At 41.5% G+C, this 20,988-nt stretch overlaps 1 protein-coding gene across 3 annotated transcripts in view; it reads right to left on the bottom strand.

Moving 5' to 3' along the window:
• Positions 1–8,181: 8,181 nt before the first annotated feature.
• APC (APC regulator of WNT signaling pathway) overlaps positions 8,182–20,988 on the bottom strand; it is a 111,166-nt gene continuing 98,359 nt past the window's right edge. For all 3 annotated transcript variants that reach the window (XM_071581442.1, XM_071581441.1, XM_071581443.1), the window contains exon 16: positions 8,182–20,826. In XM_071581442.1, the coding sequence (XP_071437543.1) occupies positions 14,274–20,826 (6,553 nt within the window). In that variant the 3' untranslated portion in view covers positions 8,182–14,273. The remainder of the gene's footprint in view (positions 20,827–20,988) is intronic.

Raw genomic sequence — 20,988 nt, 5'->3', positions numbered from 1 at the left:
GGGAATGGCGGGGCGGAGCCCCCGGGCTGAGGGGAACGCTCTGCGCAGGAAAAAGGGAGCCCACAGGGGGACGGTGGGCGACGCCAATCGCGGTGGGAGGTCTCGCTCCCAGCGCCCCGGCGGTGTCCGAGGCAAAGGACAGCCCGTCTGGTCTGATGATTGAGAAGGAAAGGCGGAGGAACAGCGGGACGGTGTTGCCGCAGCCTCGTATGCAATGCGATGGAATGCAGAAATAGGTTAAACTTATGGAAATACAGTTGAAACTTTATGATAACAACGCAGTGGTCTGTTGCTGGTCCAGCCCTGTGTCATTAGTGGTTTGGGTGATGGGACAGGCACTGGACAGGCTGGAGAAAGAACTGACACACCCCAGGGAGGTGCTGCCCATCCACAGGGACCTGCACAGGCTGGAGGAAGGGGGTGGCAGGATCCTCATGCAGGGGAAGAGCAAAGTCCTGCAGGTGTGGTGTGGAGGAACACCCCCAGGCACCAGCACAGGCCGGGGCTGCCCTTCAGGAAAGGTCCTGGGGGATGCCAGGTTGGACATGAGCCTGTGATGTGCTCCTGGGGCACAGAAGGGCAGTGGTTTCCTGGGAGGCACAACCGGGAGCGCTGCCAGCAGGTCAGGGGAGGTGATCCTGCTGCTCTGCTCAGCACTGGTGAGGCCACACCTGGAGTGCTGATGCAGCTCTGGGCTCCCCACTGCAGAATAGACACTGTATGTATGTATGGCCAGACTTTGGGAATGGAGATTTGGGCAGGGCTCTCCCCACGTGCCCTTCCAGCCTGTGCAGTGGATGTTTTAGGTGAGGCTCAGCGTGCACAGAACTGGCCCCACCGTTTCAGTCCCAAGGTCCATCTGCCACGGCTGAGGGAGCTTGGACAGTGACAGGGAAGTCCTCGGGACTGTCACAGCCCCTGGTACTGACCAGGGCTGACCCTGCTGAGCATCCCAGATCTGATAGGATGGGATGGCAGGGAGGGATTGAACTGCTAGGGGACGGTCCCACTGAGACTGGAACTCAGGTCCTTGGGATTCAGAGTCCGTAGTGCTCTCCTTTACACCATGGGACTGCCCCAGACACTGGATAGAGTCCAGTGAATGGCCACCAAGGTGATGAGGGGACAGGAGCAGCTTATCCCGGAGAAAAGGCTCAGGAGGGTCTCAGCAATGTACACAACACCAGAAGGGAGGGTGCAAAGAGGACAGAGCTGGGCTTCTTCCAGTGGTGCCCAGTGACAGAACCAGAGTGATGGGCACATGTTGAAACACAGGAGGTTCCTCCTGGACATCAATAAACTCCTTTTCCCTGTGAGGATGACCAAGCACTGCACAGGTCACCCAGGGAGATGATGGAGTCTTCATCCTTGGAAACACTAAAAAGCTGTGTGGGAATGATCCCATGTGGCTCTGGGTGGTTCGTGCTGGAGCAGGTGGTTGGACCAGAGGACACTGAGAGGTCTCTGCCAGACTCAGCCATTCAGGCTGTGAATTTCACAGGGCATGTTTTGTGCACTGTTATACTCCCCAGTTAAACTTCATGCAGAGCTGTGTACCAGGACAAAGAACTGAAGGTGTTTATTCAATATTATTTATTCCTGATGGTGGTGTTTGTTTTCTTTTCTGCTCCACCAACACATCCAGCTCCTGGCAATGAAATCCTGAAGAGGAGCATGCTGAGACTCACTGCAACACAGTGAAGAACTACAAGTACCATTCATGAAAACTTGACTTCGAATTAAGTGTAATGGAGAAGCTTCAGAAAGGAGAAGCTCCAGAAAGAAGCAGCTTCAGAATATCAGGCATTTGGCCTGATTAAGATGTTATTTGTCTATTCAGCCTTTTGAATGATGAGCAGTTTTGTTGTCTTCCATCTTTGCTCTCATTATGTCAGAAGTGAATACACTGTACAAAGTACTCTGGAAAATATGAACATAAAACTGTGTGGCCTCAGCAGAAACAGCTTTTGAAAATGTGACTGCTGCTGTCTGGGACCAAGTCAGAGATTTGGCAGCATTTCACAAACATGACTCCACAAGCTCCTCAGCTAAAAAAAAGTTATGAGGTGTGTCAGTTGTGAAGGAAGTTTTTGACATGATAGTTGCTCAGCACTTCAGACAGACTTTTAGAGGGTTATCTCCAGAGTACCATCAAGCTGGTTCATACACAGTCAAGTGTAGCTTTCTAAGAGGTAATCTATTACAAAAAAAATTCTTTCCAGAGTGCTCAGGCATTGGAATGGGCTGCCCAGAGAGGGGGTGGATTCCCCATCCCTGGAGGTTTTTAACCTGAGATTGGCCATGGTACTGAGTGCCATGATCTGGTAAAGGGACTGGAGTTGGACCAAGGGTTGGACTTGATGATCTCGGAGATCTTTTCCAACCCAATCCATGCTATGATTCTATGAAATAATTACTTCCGACATTTTGGTTGCTTAGCAACAAAATGTTCTCATCTTGTTAACAGTAGCTTGGTAATAGATTTCCTTTGTTCTTTTAAATCGCCATTGCATACACTCAGTTGTCCTTTTATTAAATGATTTTTTATTGAGATGCCTACCACCTAAAGTGTCAGCTGTGTCTCTGTACAGGCATGTGGTGTGCAGGGCATGTTACTGATCTCACCATTGTATGAAACCTGGTCATCACCAACCATGTTACCAACTGGGCTTACTCCCATTTGAGTCTGACAAATAACAAGCATTGTCCTCTCCTTCTGGACATGTAGGTTTGAACCCACTAAAAGGGTATGGACATAAGTCCCTCTCTGAAGGACAGTGCTCTAGCAGTGTTTAAATCAAAGAGCAATCTATCTCCTCCAATATTTTAGAAATAAATGTTACAAAATATTATTTGGTATTACCAAAGGTTTGCATACAATTGAAGGAAAAGTAGGCTAAAACCTAATGAAAAAATATTAAAATTTACTTCCTCACAGAGTCTTTTGCTCCCTTAGATTTCTGTCATGTTTGTCAATTAGTTTGCAAACCAACTTCCTGAGCAACACTGCTTGGACAGTATGTTTGTTAGGGCAGTGAACACAGCTGCAGTTTGTGAGTGGCACAGCACCACTGTTGCATATAAAGATTGCTCTCATTTAGTTCACCTAATTCAGGACACAGAGAAAGGTTTGGTGTATTTGTTTAATATTGTTTTATCTGACAGTTACACTTTATTTTTTTTCCTTTGAATTCTTACAATTCCGTATTAATGGAGTACCAATATACTGGATTAATGGCTTATCTTTTAAAATGGTATTTAAACTTATGGTAACAGAAGATACACAGCCCCTGTCAGTATTTGTAGCATAGACAAAAATTATTTTCTGCATCTTTTTCAGATGGAAATATAATTTTAAAATTGTCAGGAATGGAGTTTGTGGAATTAGAGATTTGATCTCATGGCACACATGACTGACCACTCAGCAGATGCCATTGTTGCACACCAATCTCCTTCATAGGTGGCAGAATTCACAGTATCTTGAAACCAGCATGCCTGAAATGAAGCACTGAGTACAGACGTCAGTTTAATCCCCGTAATCACTGCAGAATGACTTCATTGAGTACATGAATTCATTCACTGAATTTTTTCTTGTGCCATAAGAAATAAATTTCAGAGTTGAATTCTGCATATTTCTAGCCTGAGGAATTCAGAGACAGAAGTAGGTCACAAAGCTTTCCAGCTCAGGCACGTTGTAGCTGCATGTGCTTCATGAATATCTGCTGTCCCTGACCTGTGAAATGGAATGGTGAAGCACTCAAAACCTGACAGCTTTTAAACCCTTAAATGCAGCATGAAGAGAAGGGATAATCACTGTCAGGGACAGGACTCATACATATCTGCAGAAAAATGTCAAGACTGGAAATAATGCCTTTGCTTAGCAACAGGGATGCTGGTCTTAGAATGCTGTGAATAACTTGGTGAGGTTATTCCATCTGCCGTAACTGCAGCAGAAGAAGTGGCAGGGAATGAGCATTGCACTACCAGCATCTCAAGCAGAGAATTCCCTCACTGTCATCTGCAAGTCAGGTGTCCTTATTCAGATATCCTTAGTTTTACTGTTAAAGGCGTCTGGGGAAGAAAAGTAACAAAAAATCCCCAACAAAAACCAAACAAAAGCCCTTCAAGCCCCCCCAAACTCCACCCCCAAACAAGACCACCCAGCAACAAGCGCCATTTACAAATATGAAATAGAAATTCAAAGTGATTGTGATACACACTGCTGCAATTCACCTGGGGTAAATGCAGATGCCCTCACTAGAAGTGGGAGCCCAAGGAAATCTAGATGGTTTGAGGTGACACAGTTCCAGTGTTTTATTGGAAGTGTCATGTACAGATGCTTACTCAGACTTCACTTAATATTCAGATCGAGCTTACACATTGTTTTCTCTCACCTGAGGCAACACTGCATAGTCTAACTATACCTATATAGTAATGGGACTACTGAAGTCATACAGAAGGGGATATATTTTCAGCTAGACTGGTGAAACAAGCTCTGTATTGAACTGCAGACAAAACACAGAACAAAAAAAGGGCTTTCTTCATTCAATAGTCATTGACAGGAAGGGGACAAGATGAGAAGGATTTTCTTCATAATCTTTATAAATGAGAATTTTACAAAGATATTTTTAAGTAAATTATAAGAGCTGGGAAAAAAGCCAACAACTTTTAATATGGAAATATGCTTCATGAAATATGACTCAAGTTGGAAGTAACAGGTGTGAACTAGGTCTGTCCAACAGTGAACTTTCAACAGCATATAGAGAAAGGAATGCTGTCATTCATTTGGTTTCTTCAAAGTGATATTTACTTACCATGAAACTTCAACATGCAGAATTAAACATGCCATTCTTGATATATGCCACTTCTAAAAGACTGTATACACCAAAGCAAGTGGTGTCCCTGCCCATGGCTGGGGGCTTGGAATGAGATGGTCTTTAAGGTCCCTTCCTACCCAGGCCATTTTATGATTCTGTGATTTTAAATGCACAGAGCACCATTGAGTTTCAATTGAAACCCCAAATCCTGTCTTCTACATAAGTGTTTTCAGAAGAGGCACTACCACCTCATGGCCTTCCTTCAAGGGATCAGCAGCAGTGTTCCTTATGAATCAGCAGAAGCATCACTTTTGTTTATATCAACAGTAAAGACCTGTAAACAGTTTTTTTAAGGATTGGGGGATGTTCTAAAGTCACATTAGGCTTACATGTTTCAATCTGTGCAAGTGCTGCCCTGCAAGAACAGCTGACAAGTGGGCTTGAAAACAGTCATCCTGACTTGTATGTTTAGAGCCAGATGTCCTTTGGATTATGTCACCTAGACCCAAGCACTGACTTGCATGAATTAATGTAGAAGTACAGCAGACAACATACGGTCTGTTTCACTGAGATATTGGGGGTAATGTTGGGCACCACATTGCCAAGACTGGCAAAGTGGAAAAATAGGGATTTCTATTCATCTCTCATTCCTTCTGATTGGAAAGACTGGATCTCTGAAGTACAAACCTCAGTTTTACACCCAGGCATTCTCTGTCCTTCTAGTTTAGACTTATTAAAGTAGCATAGGGTGGTCCTGTGGTGTAAAGGAGAGCACTCTGGACTCTGAATCCCAAGGTGCTGAATTCAAGTCTCAGTGGGACCGTCCCCTGGCAGTTCAATCCCTCCCTGCCATCCCATCCCGTCAGATCTGGGATGCTCAGCAGGGTCAGCCCCGGTCAGTACTGGGGGCTGTGACAGTCCTGAGGACTTCCCTGTCACTGTCCAAGCTCCCTCGGCTGTGGCAGATGGACCTTGGGACTGAAACGGTGGGGCCAGTTCTGTGCACGCTGTGCCTCACCTAAAACATCCACTGCGCAGGCTGGAAGGGCACGGGGGTAGAGCCCTGCCCAAATCTGCATTCGTGAAGTTTGCCATACATACCTACACTAAAGCAGCTTTGCAAAGTCACAGCTGTGTGCACTCAGCCTCTAAGATCAAAAGGAACCATCAGTCAGCCATCTGTGTGTGACACAATAATACAGTATTTGCACTGAGCTTGCGGCTTTCACTTAAGCTACATTTCCACTTTTAAGAATTCCAAATGATTTATGCCCTGGTTCTGGCTGGGTTAGTCAATTTTCTTCTCACTAGCCTGTATAGTGTTGTGTTTTGGATTTAGTATGAGAATGCTGATAACACACCAGTGTTTTTAGTTGTTGCAAAAGTGGTGCCTGTACTAAGTCACGGACTGTTTAGTTTCTCATGCCCTGCCAGGAAGAGGCTGAGGGGCACAGTAAACTGGGAGAGGACACAGCCTGGACAGCTGAGACACAGTGGCCAAAGGGGTATTCCAGACCACAGAGAATCATAAAATCAGTTGGGTTGGAAAAGGCCTCTGAGATCATCAAGTCCAATCCTTAATCCAACCCCACTTTGATTACCAGATCATGGCACTCAGTGCCATGTACAGTCTCACCTTAAAAACCTCCAGGGTCGGAGAATCCACCACCTCTCTGGGCAGGCCATTCCAATGCCTGACCACTCTCTCTGTAAAGAACTTCTTCCTGATACCCAACCTAAACCTCCCCTGGCAGAGCTTGAGCCCATGCCCCCTTGTACTACTGCTGGTTGCCTGAGAGAAGAGACCAACCCCCACCTGGCTACAACAGCCTTTCAGGGAGTTGAAGAGAGTGATGAGGTCTCCCCTGAGCCTCCTCTTCTCCAGGCTAAACACCCCCAGCTCCCTCAGCCTCTCCCCACAGGACTTGTGCATGGCATCATCCTCAGCATATAAAGTGGGGGAAAAAGCTGGCTGGGGTCCACTGCTTTAGGGACTGTCTAGGAATCAGTCAGCAAGTGGTGAGCAATGGTATCATGCATCACTTGTTTTGTATAGTCTGTATTATAATTATTATTAATAATAATTTTATTATCTTCCTTTACTGTCTCAAACTATCTTCATCTGAACCCACAAGTTCCTCTCTTTTATTGCCTCCACCATCCCGCTGCAGGGGAGCAGGTGAGTGGCTGGGGAGTGCTCAGTTGCTGACCGTGGTTAAACAATGACACTTAAAACACTTCAAAGTGTCAAATAATCAATCATGGTTGTTCAAATGCTCAGCATAGTAAGAGGAAAAAGGATGCCAACTCCTTTTCATCACAAAATAATAACAAAGTTCCACTACAAAAAAAATACAAAAATTGGGAGATTTCTCCTAATTCATATCATGGCTTAATTTTTACATCTACTAGAGTGCTCTTCCATAGTTACTTCCACTCCAAATATGTGCCATCACAGAATTTACCAACAGTCTGGGTAAGGTAAGATGCATAAGTCTCTTCCCCAACAATGCACCTTTTGTACAGAGTGTTAGGAAGGACAGACAGAATTAGGCTTAATCTACTTTCATTTTTATGAACTATAATAATCACTCAAAGTCTCCCCGGTTTTATGATCCCTGCTTTAAACTGCTGGTGATAATTATGGTTGGTGGTTTTTTTAAACATTTTTAATAGAAACATTTAAATTTCTAGCAAGGAAATTTCATTTTCTGCATATAAACCAACATCTAAGTGCATTATTTTCAAGAATAACTTAAAAATAAGACACAAATTAATCAGTCCTGAAATTATCTCAATTATGAAAGCATTAGAAAAAGAGGATCTATACCTTTTTTTAAAAATGCTTCTTTTAAAGCCAAGGTGAAGTGCAAAATATGCATGTAAATATAAATATATATGTAGATATGTGTTGGGCTTTAATTAACCTAGGTCCCTTAATAGTCTAATCTGGGACTAAAGCACTCACTAATTATGGAAAAGAAAGGCTTTGTAATTAACTGAGTCTGTGCTGTGCTTCTGAGTCAATGAAATAAGCCTTCCTGCAGATCTTTTGTAGCTAACAGGGATTATGGAATTACACTGTGTTGGAACTAGATTTTGTTTTGTGTGGCTTGTTTCAAGGCAAAAGAGAATGGGGAGCTCAACTAGTGAACCACATGTCTCCGAGCTTCTTTTTTCCACTTGTTTATATGGAATGTGACTACCACCAAAATGAAACTGCATGGGGTTTTTCAGAGCATTTGTTCTGATATACTCAAGTGTTAGCAACGATTTCCTTTTAAAATGAAATCATACTTCTAATACTGTATTCAGACACCTAACTTTCAGTAGTAGCCAAGAAAACAATTCCACTCTGACAAGGTGCAATCAGGAGGAAATTTTATATAACACTGCAAGTAATAAATAAATTATGCATAGCAAGACTAAATTCAGAATAAGTATATTGTGAAACAAAATACATTAGAATAATTGAAGAAAGAATTAATTACAGAGTTAGGATATAAACAGTAATGCATCTCAGGCAGAAGCAAACAACAAAACTGAAGGAAAGATAATTGTGGGCTGAATTTGTTCAAGAGAAACAACATTTACAGGTGGGAAAATGCATCTGATCTCACAGGATGACAATTTACTTGCAGAGAACCAGCACAAGCTTTTATGCATGTTAAATCCCACCAAAAAGTAGGGTATTAGATACTGTTTGTACGTATGGCTTGAGGTCTGGACAGAAGTGCACCTTACTGGGTGAACCAGCTCCCTTCTATACCTTCCTGAAATCCCAACTGCAATTCCACAGCCACTCAAGTGAAGGGTGTTTCCACAAAAAGCAAAATTTGAGTTATTTCCTGAAATCCTGAAGTGGCAGAAATTCACATATACACGAGCCTGTAACTATGTGGAAATTTCCTAAGAAAGATACTTTGCAAAGCTATGCTAGGGAGGTGTTACCCAGGCTTAGAGTAAGTAAACAGCACTTCTGATTATAACAAACTTGACAGTGGGAAATTCATCTTGGCATCACAAGTTCATTGACACCTGCATTAATTACTGTTGTGAACTCTTAAAGCTCTTCTGCACCACACCAAATTCCCTTGCACTTGCAATATGTAACCAAACACAACACGTAACCAGTTAACTTACCATTCTGTCTAAAAACTCAACCTTAACTACGTAACATTCTCTATAAACACATTTACAGATACAAACTGTTATTCTGCGTATAGGAAACTATGATGCAGGAATCATATTTCTACATGTGATTTCAAATGAAATTAAAAGTGGGCATCTCTTCTGGTTAAATGTAGTTAAAAAGTGCAAAGGAGATGGCAGTGGAACCAGAGAGTGAATACACTTGGGTAATTTGGTATTTAAGAAGGTCCTCGAAGATTTAAATGTGTGGAGAAAGTCATGCTTCACACTAACTGACACTTCACTTCTGATTCACAGCTTCATCCAAATCACACATCTCATCAAGAACAAAGCTGTTGGACAGGTGGATGAAACTTTGCAAGGCATTACAGTAGATGCATGAAGTTGTGTTTGGGTGGAAGTCTGCACACGATTGTTAGTGACGCTCTTATGGCTGTTCTTACCATTTCATGAAATCTAGTCAAGAAAATACATTTTGGGAGGCATCTAATAACAGAAGAGCTTGTAAGAAGAGTCCACCTAAACATTTTCCAGATCATCCCTACAAGTAAAACTGACCTCATCTAGGACGGAAGATGTTCTCTCCCTCTTCAGGCCCCCTCTAGGAAACAAATAGTTGCAATAAATCTTTTTACTGGAAGGATTTTACTGATTGAATTCAGTATTGCATGTCTAAAAATTGTCTCCTGTAGGTTTACATACTGTAGACTCTATTTTCTTTGGGTACTTTTGGTGAAGAAATGTTTCTTTTCCACATCTATACAATGATGTAATACTTTTGAAGTCAGTTGTCAGAATGTCCAGGATGAAGGACTTACCCAAACATCAGATATTTAAATACAAAGCATTAGAAGCCATTAGGCAGAAGGTCAGAGTTTAAAAAAGAAATAAAAAAAAATCTAACTTTAATTTACTTTTGCTGTGTCAAAAAGGGTGAAGTTCTGAAATTTTCTTAAAATTGCCTGTAATGGCTTGATCCAACCCACTGACCACCCATGGGGGGGCCTATCCCAACCTCTTTCAACCAGTCCCAGCTGGTTTAGTTTTTCTCTGCTGGCTCAGGTGTCACTTGTGCAACTATGCACTGGGCAAATTCTCCCTGAATGCCACACTGATCCTACTGCCTCCATCAGGGGGGCAGGTAAGAGGTGAGCAAGTCCACTGAGAGGTCACATGAGAGCCAGGATTCACAGCCAGGAGCATTGAAGGGAGAAGAAAGCTTCTTTCAACAGCACATGCTGATCCTCCAGTTCCAGAAAGGCCATGGATCTTCATCCTTAATAATGAAGAAGCAAATACACTAATCTTCTTGGTAATACCCACTTCTTGAAGGGGGTAGAGGGATGGACAGCTATGAAGTACTGCAGTGGCCATCAAATAATTCACATTATCAAACAAAGGTTTCGCAGTTTAATGGTCTACTGGCGTACTTTCAAAATAAAACCTCATTAATTCATGCACAAACTGTTCTCTCTCTGGTGCAGCTCATGCAATTTACTGAGGAAGAAAGGAAAGCACATCCCTTGGACAACATGACTATCTCTAAAATTGTCCCTTTTCTTTCCCTCCTCCTTCACCAAAAAAGACACAGCAGCGAACCTCCCACAGTCATCAAAGCTACTAGTCCATGTTGAAGAATACTGTGGCTTACTGAAGTTTAGAGCATAAATTCTAATCGTATTCTGCAGCCAAATCCTGCTTGAAACAATATTCCAGGCTCATCAGAAAACTGTGGCAAGGCTTTCAATTTTTAAGCTGTCATATCTGACAGAGTTTTGAGGATTATCTTCAAGCTTTCAGGGGAGAATACTCTTGATACAGAACTGCACGTGAAGAATAGAACTAGATTAGTTCCTCTTTAAAGTTTGCAATATTTAGTCAGAAGAGCTTTCACAGAAACTGAGCAGTACCCTTAACTGTGGCACACTGCAAGAAACTAAAATGGAGGTACATCTTAAAATGTGAGTAATTACGAAGTGTGAGGAGGTCACATTTCTGCTTTTCACATCAAGAGGACAAAGCTATACGACAGTCTGAAATGAGCGTTATGAGTTACTTTTCAATATAAACTGATTTTTAAGTACAAGTTTGGTATGTTCTGGATATGATAAACTAATTCAAGAACAACTAAAGGTCTGAGCACAAGTTAAAAAAAGTTCTACCAAAACTGGTAGAAAGAAAGGCAGTGCATCCCAGAAGAACACTAAATTGAGTCTTGGTTTCCTTTGCTCCTTGCTTTTCTTTGTTTTGCCTTGACATAAATAATGTCCTCTTACCTGCTGTGGCAACTTCATACAAATGAAACCAAGGAACAACAGTAAACATTTAGCTGCGTAAATCAAATCTGACTGTCATGAATCTAGACATAATTAAACAAAATCCAAGACCAAATATATTTATTGCAACCATTTTTTCATGCTTTTGATTTTATATTTCTGGGATCTGTTTTTATAGTTTAGCTTAGAATATAACTTTATATCCCCATCATAAATCAAACATCATGGATGTCTTTAAATATTCTGAAAGGCTCTTAGTGGATACTAAGTATTTTAGATAAAGAATCAGAGAAATGTAGATTTGGAAGAGATTTCAAAAGATCACCTAAGCCCATCTCTGCACACAGGCAATATGAAATATACTACAGTCCATCCCTATGAGATGTTTCATAAACCTCTTCTTAAAACTTCTATAATGGAAATTTAAAAACTCCCATGGGAAGCATATTTTAGTGTATCACTACCCTTATAGTTGGAAAGTTTCTCTAGCCTGTCTTTGCTACAAATATAGGTTACTTATGAGGATATTAAGAGAAACTTCCCAATTATAATGATCATGAAGTATCCCCATGACTATCTTGAGAATCCACTACAATTTTCAAAGACATTCTGGTGTTTGATACGCATACAATTACTTATGATTTTACCTTACCTTCTGATTAAAAAAACTGATTTCATTTTTTTCTCAGTTACAGAACTGAAATCAGAATTTCTTTACTGACTTTACCTGTAATTCTTAACTGACAGGACAAATAGGTAATGCCGGTGTTAAACAACTGTTCTGGATTACATGGTATATTTTCATCTTAGTTGTTAAAAGCCCAGCACAAAAAAGTATCACATAATTAACAAGAAAAGTGGTCTTTCATTTGAAACTCAAATACCTGTACTTACTCCAACAGGAAGCCTGACTTCACACACATCACATAATCTGTCTCTATTTCATCTTTAACAGGACACTAATATTCATATTAGATGCTTTGTGAAGGTACTATATGCAAAATATTTCAAATGCTAACATGAGGAGTGCTGCTGGTTAACAGGTTCACCAGGTGACACAAGAACACGGCATGTCTCTGAGCAAATTTGACAGGAAGCAAAGAACAAAAGATCAAATACGATACCACTTCTGCCAACAGGTATTTTTGGTATTGGCTTTTACATAAAGTGACTTCTGTCTGCTGATAGTATCTTGATTGTGTTTGTAACTCAGTGCATGTCTTACAGTGAATTCAACTGACTCATTTCAGTATCAGAAGTACAAAAGCCACAGAAGTGATACACTCTGCAACTGTGTTAAAGCTACCAAAAAGGTACATTGCTCTATTTCAGGGCTTCCTGAAATCAGGGCATTCTGAATTCTAAGTATGCATTATTTAGAAAGCTAACTTTAGAACAGTCCAGTTGAGATACAACAAAACTGACAAACCATTTCATGGTTTGTTCAAAAATGCACAAGATGGTTAATGTTCTGTTCTCTCATGTTTCTAGTTTAACAAATTTTCATCTAGATTCAGGCTATATTTTTAAAGCACAAATCTTGTTTTTTTCCTAGCACAATCTATATTTGCATCAAAAAGGCTTGAGGCAGCAAATGTCCTGTTTTGTGCATAAAATTTCTTCTGCTAAGGTAACAAATTTTTTGCTGCCATGGGATGCTTGTGATATTTTCCCCTTCATAATTCTTAAAAAATAAATAAAAAAAAAGCGCACAAAGATAGCAAATAGAATTAAATTTTCATCTTATAGTCACTATTTCACATTCTACATTATATCCCCAATTAAAAAAAAACACCTTTGTTTTACAAATATTATTTTTATAGATACAATATTGTTTCAGGCTTGCAGTCATGAGAACAATTATACTGCTTGGCTACTGGAAATACCCTGCCTTTAGCCTTGTTATGCACCTGAGATGTGTGAAACTGTCTCAATTACAAATATATTACAGAAGACCTAGGGCCTGATCCCACAGCTGTTAAAAGCGTCCTACAACAGCCATTTTTCAGTGATAAGGAAGAACAAATATTGGAGGTGCAGAATTCCAGTGGATCAGGCCTTAAGTGTAAGTGCATTATACAACACATTATATGGTGACATCTCAAAATAAAATACTGGTTTTTTAATGTAATGCAGAAGTAACACACACAACTTACATATAGCAATAATTTATTCTGAAATGTTCATTTTAGTCTCTGTTGAGACATCACCCACGTCTCATTAATAAAAGAGCAGCCATCTCACCTCAAATACCAGAATATACAACAAGTTACAGCATAGCAAAAAAATTCTACCTACTTTAAGATAAATTCTAATTCAGGTAAAATAATTTTGTTAAAGGTTTTACAGTTACACAGTTGTCTTTTTTTTTTCTTTTTGCAGAGCACAAAGAAAGTGTAAATTGTTACACCATAACTATCTATGCACATTATGTGACCACAGAAATGTTAATCATTACTTCATAAAATGAACCATCAGTTCCATTCATGCAGAAAAGCAGGCGAGGAAAGCTTGTTCAGCGGAAACCATATTACTGTGAATTTCACAGCCACATGATTAATTATTGGGTTAGATGGACTCACAAGTACTAAAAATGAGTATATTTTTTTGCATAAATAGTACCAATTCTTCCCTGATGTAGTTTAGTTGGTTTGTAATCTAGAAATTATTGATAAAGCAATATGACTGTATCTTCTCTATCTGCACTGTTCCATGACTTCAGTGACAAGCAATATTCAAAGGATTATGGGATGGGATGCTAATACATGTTAAACATACTGTACAAATATACTTGCCTTAGCAATTTTGTTCCAAACTGTCAATCAGGTATTCCTGCAAAATATTACCAGTGAAGACAAGGTATACTATCAAATATGGCTTCCAGAACAAGGACCATCTAACAAGAATCAAAGCTATTTACAACAAATAAAAACAGAAAAAAAAAATCAATCCCCATTTTTTTTTGTTTCATTCGAAACAAAGTTTCTAAGTAGCTGCTGTATATAATACAGTTTATTTTTCGTTGCACTTAAACAGAAGTTACCAGGTAAGAGCCAGAGTGACGTTTAGGGCTTTGGGTTCCACTGGAGTCTGCGTTCTCAGACTTGGCGTCACGTTTCTTGGTGCTGTTGTTCACTGGAGTTGGTATCTGTGAGGGCCGAGCAGAACTATTGTCCACGCTGCTCTTCCTGCGACTTGGGTTGTAGTTGAAAGGAGTCACTCTGGCTGCCACAGCCCCGATGGGGGAGCTGTGCTTGCTTGAGCTACTGGAACCGAACGGAGTGCGCTCACTTACAGTACTTTCACTGATTTCTGGTGCAGGAACAGGATTATTCTGCAGAGGCTTTGTTTCAGTGCCTTTCTTGTCTGGACTGTCTATCTGAAAGAAAGAGTTCAGACGGTTTTCTAAGCCAACGGTACGTACAGGAACACCTCCATTCCCTGGGGTTTGCTTCTCTTGAATCTCTTTAGGATCTTTACCATTCACACCCCCTTTCTCTGAAACACTGTCAATAACGGGGGGAGTATTTCCAGTTGGAGACCTTCCAGATCGAGGGTTGTTAATTGGGCAGTCCTCTATCCTCACCCACACATCCTCCGTCTTAGAGACAGCTGGCGCCATCTGGTAGATGAGAGTTTTGGAATCCGAGCCATTTGTGGCACCTGAGGAAGGATCGTTCATTATCTGAGGAATTTCATTTTCTTTTATTTTTCTCCAAGTACCTTTTGCTGGTGCTTGGCTTTCTTTACTTTGCTTGTGTCCAGAAAGAGAACTTCCATGTTGCTTTTCATCTTCACTTTTTGCCTTTTCACTGGATTCTGAAGAAGCTGACAGAATTGAGGAGGAACTTCCAGTTCTTCGCCAAGTGCTTACCCGAGGAAGAGATGAGGAATGCTTACTGTGCTCACGCTTCCATGTTCCTGATCTATTGATCAGCAGTCTAGACGGACTTTCGGAATGAGAACGAGCTATGTCATGACGCTTGGCTGGTCTCCCATCATATTCTACAGTAGGGCTCTGATTAGGGGCTAATTTTCGCCAACCACCAGTCTGAGCAGTTGAATGAGTGGATAAAGACATATCAGGAAGAGATGGACTTAAAACTGGGGTCTGTAGTTGGGACCTGGTGGGAGAATCTGGCCTGGAAGGAGACAGAGATTCAAATGAAGCTGACTCTTCTAATTTCCGTCTCAGAGTTGGGCTTGGAGCTTCTTTAATAAAAGTTGACTGACGAACGAGAACAGGTCTCTCAGATCTGTCAGATTCACTTCCGCTAGACTTTGCAGATGACATTCTGGATAGGTCAGTCTTTTTGTTTGATCCACCACTGCTGAGAGCTTGGTTTAACCCTTTTGAAGCAGACTCACTTCGTGGAATGCTACTGGTACTCTTAGGTAAGGCAGTTTGCTTTGTAAGGTTTTGCTGGCTCATCTGCCTTCCCGGTGGCGTGTATGACATTCTACCTGAACTTGAGGACTTAGTTGAGGCTGTGCTAGGAGATGATGTTCTTGGCAACTGTGACAGTTTGTTGGGAGGACTTATACCATTTCTTCCTGGGGAAATGGAGTTTCGCCCAGGAGATTGCAGAGGCCTGCTTAATGGCTGCTGCTGAGGTCTGGAAGGAGTGGAGTCTCTAGACCCTGATCTAGATGGTCCTTTACTTGATCCACTCTGGTTCAACCCTGATGGCTGCCTAGTTACAGGAGCTGGCTCAGGCTTCACTGATGACTTGGCTCCTCTTGGAGAACTAGTCAAACTTTGGCCTTCACTGGGACTCTTGGAGTTCATGTTTTTGAGTGGGGTTCCTTTTTTAGAAACAGGACTAGTACTTGAAGAACTATTTCGAACTCCCGGAATATGGATCATTGTTCTACCACGTGAAATTGAAGGCACGCTTGTCTGTTGTGGCTGCTTCAACTGGCTTGAAACTTCAGAATTGGAGCGAGCTTTTCCTGTGATCATACTTTTATACACTTTCTTCCCTCCTTTGATTCCCCTGCTTTCTGCCTCTACTTTTTTAGACTCCAGTGTACTCTTCTCTCCTGGTTTAATAATTCTTGGACCTTTACTACTTGTGAAAGGCTTTTCTTCTTGGTCTGGGGTAAGATGAAATGGTGAGCCCAGAGAAATACCAGATTTTAATGAAAGGATAGAATCAGAGTCTGATGAAGCTTGTCTAGACAGTGATGCAGCAGCTGCAGCTTGATGCAAGCTACTAACTATAGAATTTGCACCTTCTTGTATAGCTTTCCAATCAAAATTCTCTGAATCAGGTGAAAAACCATGTTCTGAATCTGGCCTCTGTATCTCTCTCAAATCCAGTGTTAAATCTTCTGCCAGTATACCACCTGTATTTCTGGAATTATTCTTTTCACTTTCACTTTTCATTCTTGAGGGCTTTTTCTTTTTAGGCATAGCAGAACTAATGCATTCCTGCAAAAGATCATCTTCTGAGTCAATGCTAAGAGAACTCAGAGAGCTGTTTCTAGAGAAACATACAGGAGTATCTTCAACATGAAATGATTTAGGTGCATAACCAGAAGTCTGTGGTCTGTTGGATTCCATCTGTGAATCAGGAGCCTCTGTACGTTTTTGATGTTCCCCTTCTTTGTTATTGTTTTCTTGATCAATATCACTGAGGGAGCTTAGAGATGAATTGCGGGAAAAACAAACAGGTGTGTTTTCAATGGCAAAATTCTGCATTTTCTCATCTGTAGCTGCCCCTCTGTCTGGAATATCTTTAGCTGACTGAGAGAAGGTTTTAGGCTGGCTTCTGCCTGTTGGGTGTTTTTGACAAACTTGAGTCCTGTTACTTGGTTGCTGATTTGAAGACTGTTCTGAATTAGAGCAGTCTTTACTTTCTGTTTCCTTTGCTTCTTTTCCTTTTCTTAATTCTGCCTTCTCCCTTGAAAGGTCAACATCATCATCATCAAAATCTAAAGAACTCAGGGAGTCATTCCGTGAAAAACAGTATGGAGTTCCCTCAATAGGTGTGTAATGATGAGGGGAATCAAATGCAAAGCTTCCCCTTACACGCTCTTCATTATTTGGCAATTTGTCATGAAAGTCTCTTGAATTATTTTTAAGATTCTGTTTCTTTGCATCTCTGTTCTCTGGGTAGCCTCTTTCATTACTGACATTGCTTTTAGGCTCTGTGCTTTTTCTTATGCGTGCTCTGTATTCGTTATTTTGGGGAACAGGCTTTACTGGTGATGTTGGCTTCTTTTTCTCACCTTCTGGTTGGTTTTTATTACTTAGAGATGAGGAAGCTTGTTGAATTTGATCCATTATCTTCTTCACTCTGAAAGGTTTGTGACTTTTTCCTTTTGGCATAGCTGAGTTAATGCACTCAGCCAGAATATCTCCTTCTTCAGTTTTATCATCATCCAGACTCGGGGAAGCCACAGCTGAGCTTTTTGCTCGCTGAGTGTCGTCGGTACTTCTGCCTTCTGTGGGAATGGTGTCACGCTTTTCAAATTCCCCAGACTCTGCTCCCACACCCACACTATCTACATTGGCCAACTCACTCGGTGGTGACTCTATTGTGAGATCACTCAGAGATGTAGCTGTAGAAAAATTTATTGGTGTACCCTCAACACAGTAGACCCGTGGCATATCATCTCCTGGTGTAAAACTCACATGCTTTTGCGATTGCAATCTGCTTTGTGAAGGCAAAAGTTTGTAAATTGGCAACTGGCTGGGCTTTCTGGCTACAGGAGGAGGTATTTTTGGAGCTGATGCTTGAGAAGGCTTTTTGGCTTTACGTGAAGACTTTGTTGGCATTGCAGAAATAATACATGCTTCCAGTATTTCAATATCATCATCAGAATCATCCAGAATGTCTTTTTCTGCTTCAGCAGGCTTCTCTGCTTTCTTCTCTTCATTATCCTTTGTGTCATCTGACTGTTCAGGTTCTGTCTCATTTCCGTGCTCATTTTCATGGACCGGAGGCATTATTCTTAACTCTGCATCTTTCTGTATGAATGGCTCATCAAGGCTCAGAGCACTTAGGCTGGAAGAGCAGGAAAACCCATCCGGTGTGCTTTCTGTGGCAAAATGTAATAGCGTATCAGCCTCTGGCAGTACCTGAACTCTTTGAACAGCTGCATTTACAGCTGCCTGTCTAGGACCAGGCTCTCTCTTTTCTGTACTAGGCACTTTTCCCTTAGGTACATCTCTTTTTACTTGAACACCTTGAGCAGGTGGTGGTGTTTTACTTCTGCTTGGAGGCATTGTTTGTCCAGGGCTGTCTGGAAGGTCACTGGGACTTATAATACCACTTACTATTCCACTGCAAGGCTCACTTTGAACTGAACTGGCAATTGAACGGCTTTCAAAACTATCCAGGGAACTTACAGAAGTACATCTACTGAACATGAGTGGTGTTTCCTGTACATAATGTTCTGGTGGGCTTTTAGGAGTTTGTGCACCACTCTTCGAAGGAGATTTGGCACCTGAAGAAAATTCAACAGCTTTGTGTCTAGAGGAATCGGAAGGAGACAAGCTGGAAGTCTGAAGTCTACCGGATTTTGTTCTGATGTGTTGTGATGTAGATGTGATTTCACTTACTGCACCTTCTGTAGATAGAGCCCCACTGTTTTCCTTTAGTTCTGTGATCTGTAGTGTGTTGTTTGCATCTGTGCCCCGTGCAGATTGATCACGTCCTATTTCATCTTCAGCTGACGACAATGACGACAAAGAGCTACACCTTGAAAAACATATTGGGGTATCTTCCACACAGTAAGTTTGTATAGTTTCCTGATTAATAGAGGGAGTCTTACAGGAGCTGGTCTTCTGAGCGTGACCACTTCTGCTCTGTGCAGAACTTGGGTGAAGCTGGTTCTGTCTCTTTGAACCTGCTGAGGGCGCTGATGTGCTCCCACTGCTTGAGGGAATATGGTCAGTTTTACTGAGTTGCACTGAAGAAGTCTTTGGAAAAGTAAAAGATGGCTTCTGAGAAGGCGGTGGAACTTCTGTTGAATATTTTAAACTATAATCAATAGGTTGATCGACATGATGCTCCTCTTCATTGTACTTTATGCTATAATTAGTTGGCCTGTCCTCCTCTTCATGTTGCTCCTCCTCAGAATAACGTTCGCTGTAGTTGGTTGGTTTGTCATCATCGTAATCATCAACTTGGCACAAGGACTGGTTTACTTTCTGATTCATTCCAAGAGCTGGGCCTACTCTGTTTTGGTCAGAACCACTGGATCCTCTTGATCTAAAGGAAGAAACGCACTCCTGCTGCCCAAAAGGTGACTGATACTTCATGTGTTTATCATCTCCACTTTCAGTGTACACAGGGTAGGTTGCATTTTGGCTTCTTGACTGTCTTTGTTCATTTTGTTTGATTTCATCATCTATTACATGCTTAGGCCTCGCCCATCTTTCATTCTGAGAGGGACTTTGCCTTCCTGAATTTAACTGTTCATCTGAGTATTTGAGACTATAATTAATAGGAGTGTCTAGCTCTCCATCATTGTCATCCATATGATTTGCACTGTGAATTTTGTGTGCCAAGTCAGCTGGATATTGACCATAACTACAAAATTTACTTTCATCATCTTCAGAATAGGATTCAATGGAAGGTTTCATTTGGCCTCTTTTACCATAGCCGTCACTGCTGCTGACACTGTTTAAACTATCATTTGAAGCTCTTTTGTATTCCATTTTCGTGTAAGGCACAGGACATGTCCTGTTTGAATTCTCAGATTTAGGAAAGTATGTATTTGAGTGAGTATGGGCAGTGGCTGATCTCCTGGGGGCATTTCTGTCTTCTGTCAAGCTGTGTATTTCAGAACTGGAACCAGAACTTCTGTCTTCTTGTGGAATGTGCATGCTTGTTACTTCCTCCATAACTTTGGCAATCTGTGCTGCAGCACTAGAAATCTGCATTCCTATTCTCTTAGAGGAGTTCCCAGTATTCTCTGCAGCTGGATGATAGGTATTTAAACCTACAGTTCGATCCCTGTCAACACTTCTGTCTTTCTCAGATCGAGAAGTTTCTGTGTTTCCTCTACTGGAAGAGGAAGAGCCAGGCAACACTGTAGCATTTACATAAGGTGAAAGCACAGTCATGTTACCAGCATTAAAACTCTCTGATCTGCATAACCCCTCGTCATGGCGACTGGCGTCCAGGACATACTCACTGTATATATTTTGCTTATGTCTCTGCTTATTACGGTGAGAAGCTTTCGGGCTTAAATTATCAATGTTGTCAAAAGTCTCTGATAGATGCTGAGCATCTAATTCTGCTTCCAGTGCCTTTTGTTTTCTGACATGAAGAGATGGCAAGCTTGATCCTGGAGACATGATGTTGGCATCCTTGTATTTGGCTGGCCTGTTTGCCATGAGGTTTCTCAGAGCTGCAGCACTACCCATGGCTATCATTTTGTGTTTTGAGTGGATGAGGTTTTTCAGCATGCTGACGGCTCCCATGTCCCACAGCGCCTCCTGATCCTTCGCATTTCTTGCAGAAAGATTCCACAGGGTCCCACATGCGTTACTAACTATGGTCAAACTGTGTGACTTCAAGTGTTGTAACAAGGTTTGTAAGCAGCTGTTCTCCCGCAAGATTTGCCTGGTGTTGAGTAATTGAAAACAAACATCTGTAAGTGGCATTTCAAAAGGATAAGAGACAAAGCAAAACAAAACCCTGTTATTCTAGAGGCAAGTCTTGCCCTTAGAAAAGATAATCTTCAATTCTCCAGTGCAAATTAATCTCACATTTCCGCCAGCTTTC

The sequence above is a fragment of the Pithys albifrons genome, chromosome Z, assembly GCF_047495875.1.
Source record: "Pithys albifrons albifrons isolate INPA30051 chromosome Z, PitAlb_v1, whole genome shotgun sequence".
NCBI classification, from domain to species: Eukaryota; Metazoa; Chordata; class Aves; order Passeriformes; family Thamnophilidae; genus Pithys; species Pithys albifrons.
This window is presented reverse-complemented; position numbering and strand designations above follow the sequence as displayed.